The following is a 7,544-nucleotide window of genomic DNA, read 5'->3' as shown; positions in this document are numbered from 1 at the left end:
GCAAAAAAAAGAAAAAAAAAAACTTAAAGCCTAGCACAAAAGGGAAACCAAGTATACTTTTTCCCAGTAGGAACTGTTCCAAGAAAATTACCAGATTCATAGATAGAAATCAGATTAGGAGGAGGTTAAGTGCCTGAAATAAAAGTACATGTCACAAAATAAGACAGACCTTCTTCTTGAGAGGTCCCGTAAAATGGCTTTTATTCAGCCCAGTCTCTCAAAATTCTCACTCAGGAGGAGGAGGGGAGAAAATCTAAGTCTTACCAAATTTTCTGTTCAGTAGCAGCTGCCGTCCACTTTAGGTCTTCCTTATGTAACTCAGAAGTTCATCCTTCTCCATTTGGTAGCCACTTTTCTTCCACTGTTCTCGCAACTGCTGGAGTAGAGCCCCGATTTCTTTTCCTGAAGAAATGCCCACTTTTCTGATGTCATGGCCACTGACAGGAAAAGGAGGGATGGACCACTGCTGCATGTGCTTCAGGAGAGCGTGCTCCCCTTGGTATTTCAGTAGCTCACACACACGGGCGGTTGCATCAGCCTCTCTAGACTAAATGCCAAAAGCAAACATTTAGTTGCATCACACATTAGACACTTGCTAATTGATCTTATCCTAAATTTAAGTTACTACTGATGTGACTGCTTTCACTGACCATAAATGGAATTCACAGAATCACAGTGGGTCTTAGTATTAACAAGTTAGTGAAGATGATTTACATTCTGACCAAGCCTAGTATATACTTACATCTATAATGAAGTCTTGATAGGGTTTCAATGGCTCTGAATTATCTGTTGCTTTAATTAAATCTCTCCTGTTTTTAACTATAAATAAACCAAGGTTTTTCTCTTCTTTTGAAATCTTCAACCTCAAATCCAACTTTGTGACATCATCCTGTACTTTGAATAATGAGGCCAGAAGAGTCATTGGCTTTGGTGAAAAACCTTCAACATTTTTACTGACTTTATTAAATTCTTCTAAACTTGCATTAGCAGGTAGGCCTGTAGGGGGGGAAAAAAAGCACTTTTTCATCTGTATAGGGTATAATAAATTCAATACAAACGCTCAGAACCTGAAGCAACTGTTCAGTACACAGAAACGCCCTGGCGCTACCCCTCACTACTGGTCCGATCTGATGCTCCAGCTCACAGGGAAACCGCCCTCGCTGTCGTCGCCCATACTGTGTGTTTCCCTTACTAAGCGATACCAGGAGGTCCAGAGGCCACGCTGATGGCAGGGTCAGATTCCCAAGGGACACATACTCCAGATTCCTGACTACCCACTGACAGAGCCCCCACCCCCTTCTTAAAATAATTTTGTCTTTATTGCAAGTCGACCCAAGTTTTCCAAAGTATGCCAGTCTTCCAAATGTTTGACATGTACTCTCAGCCCTTCCATTAGATATTTTAGATTTAGAGGCTGATGGTTAAGGAACTGCAGTCAAAGCTGGAAGCCACATTCAAACCCAGGTCTGCCCGACCCCATGACAGCCTGCTGCCTGTGAGCTGCTTCCTACCACCGACAAAGCTGACCTCCGCTGACCTCCATGTATGTTGGGTTTGAAAACATTCCATTTCTCTTTTTAGAATTAGTCAAACATTTCTTTCTTACAGTATTATATACCAGATGTTTCACTACCAAAACATCAAATACTTCTTAACTTGTGCTCACCTATATAAGGAGCCACATCAAGGTCGTAGATGAGGTGAATCAAATGATTTACATGGTTACCAGCAAGAATTTTTTTCAGTTCCACCCAAATTCTCTCTCCTGATATTCCAGCCAAGCCTTTTGCATTTGCTGCAATTGCTTCCAGAGTCTCAGGATCGTGGTCACCAGGTTTGTCTACAATTCTCCCATAAAACCTACAACACAAAATTCTCAGGGTGTATCTCCTCTGTGTTGGCGAATATCAGAAAAATTAGTTTTTCATTTTGCCAGTACTGTGCCACATGTCAATTTAATCAGAAACAACAGAGATTTAGTTAAAAAGTCAAGGAGGGATCTTGGGACCTCAGACATCCCCTGGTCACCTTTCCCCCTTCTCTTTTCTTCCCAGGTAAGAAACCTGAGATCCTATAAAGTCTAAATGGCCCCCTGAACGTTAAAACGAGAATCCTCTCTCTCCTCCCTTGGACTCCAAACCCCTGACTGAGACTCAGAATGGCCACCAAATGCAGCTCCTGCACGGGCACTTACAGTGGATGCACAGGGCAGGGCAGCCTGTAAGGGCACCCGAGCGGGATGGGGCAGCCTGAATCCTTCAAAGCTTGCCTGTCTGTACACATCAGTACTTAGAAAGCAAAGTTTTGAATCTGTTCAATCTACTTGCATACACTGAAATGTATTTCCTGGAATATCAGAATTTGAAGCCTTAAAGTACACCCATTCCGCTACTACTGTCACTAAAATACAATTCATTAGTGATCTAATGGCTAACTGGCTAAGTCTGTCTTTGTTCTGTTATTTACAAACACTGCAAATACTCAAGTTTAAAGAAACAACACATATTGACAAAAACCTGTCAGCTGTTACAGAATATTCTGAGTAATCCCAACCACTGAAAAATTAGTATTAGCAGACATAAACTGGCCAGTTAGAATAGTATAGTTTTTTTAAAAAGGTTCAAGCTTAGAATTTAAAAATCATTGCTACCCGCAAAACCATTCAACCCCACTTCATACTCCCCGCGTCCACCTCAGAGATTCCCCATGACAGCTGTGACTGAGCCACATGAAGGCAAACCCCTCCACCCGCTTTGTGTTCAAAGTGTGAGCATAGAGGTCACCTGTGGTAAACACTCAAATATTTGTGTAATGTATGAGCAGTGTAGGGATTCAATCAAAAGGAATAATGGATGTTTTAAAAAAAACGATTCAAAGCTGAACTATATAAAAGATGATCACAAAATGGAGTAGAGATAATGTATGTGTTGGTGAATGAAAATACAAAGTAACAGCTTACTTTTTAACCCCAGCTTGCTAACTCCCCAGCAGCAGACACCTGGGAAAGTCACCACTCTGTGCACTGACCTGCTGTGCAATTCATATCATCAGGTGTGTGGGCTCGTCAAATATTACCAACTGTATCACACAAGTAATTTTTAAAAGTTCTTACCTGAAGTATCTTAAAATTCTAAGAAAATCTTCTTGTATCCTCTGTTTAGCATGTCCAACAAATCTCACTCTCTTATTTTTTAAATCTTCATAACCATTAAAGTAGTCATATAAGGTACCATCAAAGCCTATTTATTAGAAAAGGGAGAAAAAGTACTATTAGCAAATAAGAATTGCAAAACACAAGAATACCAGCTAAAACCGTCACGAACAGTAAAAATTAAGCGAAGTGCATTCATCTGTACCTACTACCGAGTGAAGACAACAGTGGGGTATGAGGGAGCATTTACAGAAGCAACTACAAAGAGAACAATCCAGTAATAAAGAAATGTGCCAGTATGAAGTGGGCCAGGGGCAGGACAGCAATACCAATTTAAAAAATTAACCATAAAACAGCAAAAAAATAATTCTAGAATGGAATTTCTAAACCTAACTACTGAGAAAACAAAATATAAATGCACACACAACTGGAGTCTTCAAAAAATTTATATATTTAACTACAAAAAATCAGATATGCCCGCATGGCAGAGCATAAGATGACATACTGAGAAAAACATGTATGTCAGTCAGTATTGGAACTAAATGGCTTATTTACTTAATATACAAAAACTTATAAAAAGACCACATAGGATATATTAAAAACTTTAAAGATATATAACCTTAGTAATACAAAATGCAAATTTATGTGACAGCATTTTTTAGATCTCTGAATGGCAAAGATCCAACTATGATCGCACTGTTTGCAGGGGCAGGCAAATCTGAGAGGGAGACTTCATTATGCAGCTTCTTAAACTCTGAATTTTGAACCATTTGAACCTAATATCCATTCAAAAAGTTTTAGAAATTTCCACAATATGTCTCCTCATATTGAATGAAAAGAAAAATACTGACAAAGCGATTTCAACGTATGGCACCTAAAGTCTCAGGTATTAGTCGTAGAGTGACTGATTCAGCCCAATTATCCCAGGACTTTCTGGGTTTTAAAAATGTAAATTACACGTCTCTGGCCAACTGAAAAGGCCTGTCACCCTAGGGACTGAGAAGGAGAAAGAAAAACAGGGGCAAAGACCCAGGCACCACCCAGCCAGGGGTCGGTGTCCCCAAGACACTTTGCCCTGCAGCACCCGCAGGAGGGAGGCCCCCCTCCCTGGCCCGTTTAGTTCTGCCCCAGTCCCAGATCACCCCAAAGGCTGCAGAACGGGGTAAGCTCAGGCTCAACACTTCCCAAGCTGGTTTGGTTTCTACGGCATTTTGATTCAAAACACAATTTTAAAAGATTCCAGATTGAGACAAAATGAAAAGGAAAAAAAGGGTAGACAGACAAAAATATGGTAACTTATAAATGTGATGTAGCTGTCTCTTGCCTTTTATAAATAACATCTTGAAAAAGAATACTGGTTTCTCTCATTAAGTATGCTTCTGAAAAGCTAGTTACAGGATTTTATATTGCACTGGAGTTTGATAGATATCAATATGATGTCTGATCAGAATGATAGAAGAAAAAATAAACCCCTGGAGTTTGAGCACGTAATGGGGAGAAAACAAAACATGCCACCGACAGGGGTCTGGTCAGCAATCATCAAAGCTCTGGAAACCCTCGGCTCAAATCACGGCTTTCTGTGACTTGAGCTGAATTACTTAACGTCTCTGATCTGTCAAATGGGTTTAATGCCTACTTCATGAAGTTTTTCTGAGAGCTAAATAGGAGAAAGTTTACCTCATTTCTGACCACAGATGTGCCTAGAAACTCCAGAAGTGTCATTAACATGATCAGCAAGGAACCCCCTCCACCATCCCCTGAAAACAATCCTATTACAGGGTTTCTTCTGCTACATGAACGCTCACTTCACACCACTTTGCAAAAAAACCTCCATTAGTAGAGCTGGGTTTTTGCTAACCCAGAGGAATCTGAAGAGGATTCTCACTTTTACGAAATGGTAATTGTTTCTTCCCTTTGTACCATTTCGGCTTATAAAAGGTTTCATAGGAATGCTCTGCTTTTGAGTAGTGGGGGAAACCTGTACTTCATCCTTTCACTACTTCTATGAATAACAAAGAACTGGATGGCTTAATTTCTCTCTTTTCTGAAAAGTTTTAAAAGGGCTTGCTTAAAATTCGAAGTACAAAAAATAATGCTTCAGTTATGTACGAAGACACTGGCATAATTCACATCTACTCCCAACATGATTCTCACTGCAGAGGATTACTAAAATGTAATGTTGAAAGAACTTGAGGTTGTGTCTGGCTCAGCAATAGGAAGATGCAGCGGTCAGTCCCTGTGTGCACCCTGGGTACCAGGTGGGGAGTATCGGGGCTGGAGGAGAGTTGCACGCATGTGGGGCAGTGTTGAGAAAAACGAGCAACATGGGGTGTGGATGATTCCATTTTTCTGACCTGAAATGTTAACATTTGTAGATGCAATTAGTAAGTTAACACTGTGACCAAGTGCCAGGCACTATTCTAAGGACTTAAAATTATGAACTCCTGTAATTCTCACAAACCCTACAAAGGAAGCTGATACTAACACCCCCATCGTGGCTGATACAGTCCAAACTTGGACCCAGGGATTTTGGCTCTAGAGTCATCTTTTAACGGACACACCACACTGTCTCTGGGAAGAAACTAATGAAACTCATGTTGGAGAACCTTTCCAGGATGCAGACTTCATAGGAAAAGAAAGTATTCAGATAGACTAAAAAACATTATTTTGTCACCACATATTACCTAAAAACATAGAATTTATAGTGAGATCTCTGCGTTCAGCATCCTTCTGCCAGTCAGTTGTGAACTCCACCTCAGCATGTCTCCCATCAGTGACGACATCGATCCGTAGTGTAGTAATTTCAAAATTCTCTTCATGAAGCTGCGATTAAATATATGTTTTTAAAAAATTAGTATTCAGTATCACTGGATGGACTGAAAAAAATATGTGAATCCTGACAGGTATAATCTTCTTTTTTAAAAGTCACCTAGTGCATACATAACCTGAATCAGAAAGACATCCATGACATTCAAAGGCAGATTCAAAGATCTTTCTTTGAAAATAAAATAAATCCATCATGACTTAAAGGCAGGACCATGAAATATAAAAGCAAGCACTGACATTCATGACGCAAAGGGTGGGACCCTAACAACAGAGTATTCTGTTTCTTCCATTTCAAATCGGGCTTCTCTGAAATTATTAAAAAGCTCCAGCTCTCAAAGAGCTGAATATTAATTTATAGACTATCTACCAATGAGCAAAGGATTAACAGAAGATGAATACAAACAACATATCTTGCAACTCCCTCACCAGCGATCCTCACTGAAGTCACAATGAAGCTCTAGCTGAATACTGGACAGATTACCTCCAGCGGGGGAAAGCTGAGGTGCTCCATGGCGGGGCGACCTGTGAGCTGAGCCCTGAAAAGGTAGGATCTGTACATGCAGACGTGGGAAGAACGTTTAAAATGTAAAGACCACAAGGCACAGCAGAGAGGAAGGGGGGGTCCATTAAGAGAAGTGCATGCCAGCACGAGGGTCAGGCGCACAGAGCATGGCGCGCCAGGCAGGAGCTGGGAATATCGTCTTTCGGAATAGAAAGCCGGCACTCGTCATCATCAGTCTGCGCTAGAATTCCTCTCAATGTCATGTTCTCCTCTAGAAACATACTGGTTCTCATTAACCAGTTCCAGAACTCAGGAACTGGGGCACAAGTTAACCTCTGAAGACAAGCAGTAAGAAAAGGGTTTGAAATATGAAGACAGTTTGACAAGCACTTTAAGAAACAATGAGAGGCCAGCCGGGTGGACAGCCACTGTGGTGGGGGGCAGGCGGGGCGATGCCCGGTGGGAATGTCTGCTGCCCCGACCTTGCGCTCCAGGGAGGAAAACCCCCTTGGCAGGGTCTGAAGGAAGGAAACAGCAAAGCTTTGAAATACTCATTTTTTTTTAATGTAAAAGATAAATGTTGGATACCAGGTCAAGATTCGGAGGAAGAAAAGCTTATTGATACTATTTTATGTTGAAACAAAGATGAAAACAACAAAGGATTTCCTATGGTCATTAAGAGAAGCCAAAATAGGAAACACAAATTTCGCTACATTTGTTGAGTGGGACCGTTTTTTTTCACTCCTTGGAACACTAGAAAACATGGATGACTTCTGCTTTTGAATATTATAAAGTGAGTGATTCTCTTACTCTGAAGTTATTTTTGAAAGAAAAATTTAACCGAATTATGAGCTAAGCATGATAAATGTTTTGAGATTTGTTTTAAAGAAAAAAGAATCGAAAGACTGTCATTTTCAAACTTCACTCCTCAACCAAATGACATAATTTGTATATACCCTTTATGACTGTTACGAAGGCCACTGATGGAACTTAAAATTGGTATCATGGAGCCTGGGGAGAAAAGTCTCTCAGGGAAGTTCAAGATAAAACTTTCTTTTATTCAGT

At 40.5% G+C, this 7,544-nt stretch overlaps 1 protein-coding gene across 5 annotated transcripts in view; it reads right to left on the bottom strand.

Annotated features, from left to right (window-relative positions):
• Positions 1-7,544, bottom strand: part of TRNT1 (tRNA nucleotidyl transferase 1) — a 33,539-nt gene that overhangs the window by 16,546 nt on the left and 9,449 nt on the right. For all 5 annotated transcript variants that reach the window (XM_073230961.1, XM_073230957.1, XM_073230960.1 and 2 more), the window contains exons 4-8: positions 5,836-5,974; positions 3,113-3,239; positions 1,667-1,860; positions 743-996; positions 265-547 (exon numbers count right to left, since the gene is read on the bottom strand). In XM_073230961.1, the coding sequence (XP_073087062.1) occupies positions 299-547; positions 743-996; positions 1,667-1,860; positions 3,113-3,239; positions 5,836-5,974 (963 nt within the window). In that variant the 3' untranslated portion in view covers positions 265-298. The remainder of the gene's footprint in view (positions 1-264; positions 548-742; positions 997-1,666; positions 1,861-3,112; positions 3,240-5,835; positions 5,975-7,544) is intronic.

The sequence above is a fragment of the Manis javanica genome, chromosome 3, assembly GCF_040802235.1.
Source record: "Manis javanica isolate MJ-LG chromosome 3, MJ_LKY, whole genome shotgun sequence".
Lineage (NCBI taxonomy): Eukaryota > Metazoa > Chordata > Mammalia > Pholidota > Manidae > Manis > Manis javanica.
This window is presented reverse-complemented; position numbering and strand designations above follow the sequence as displayed.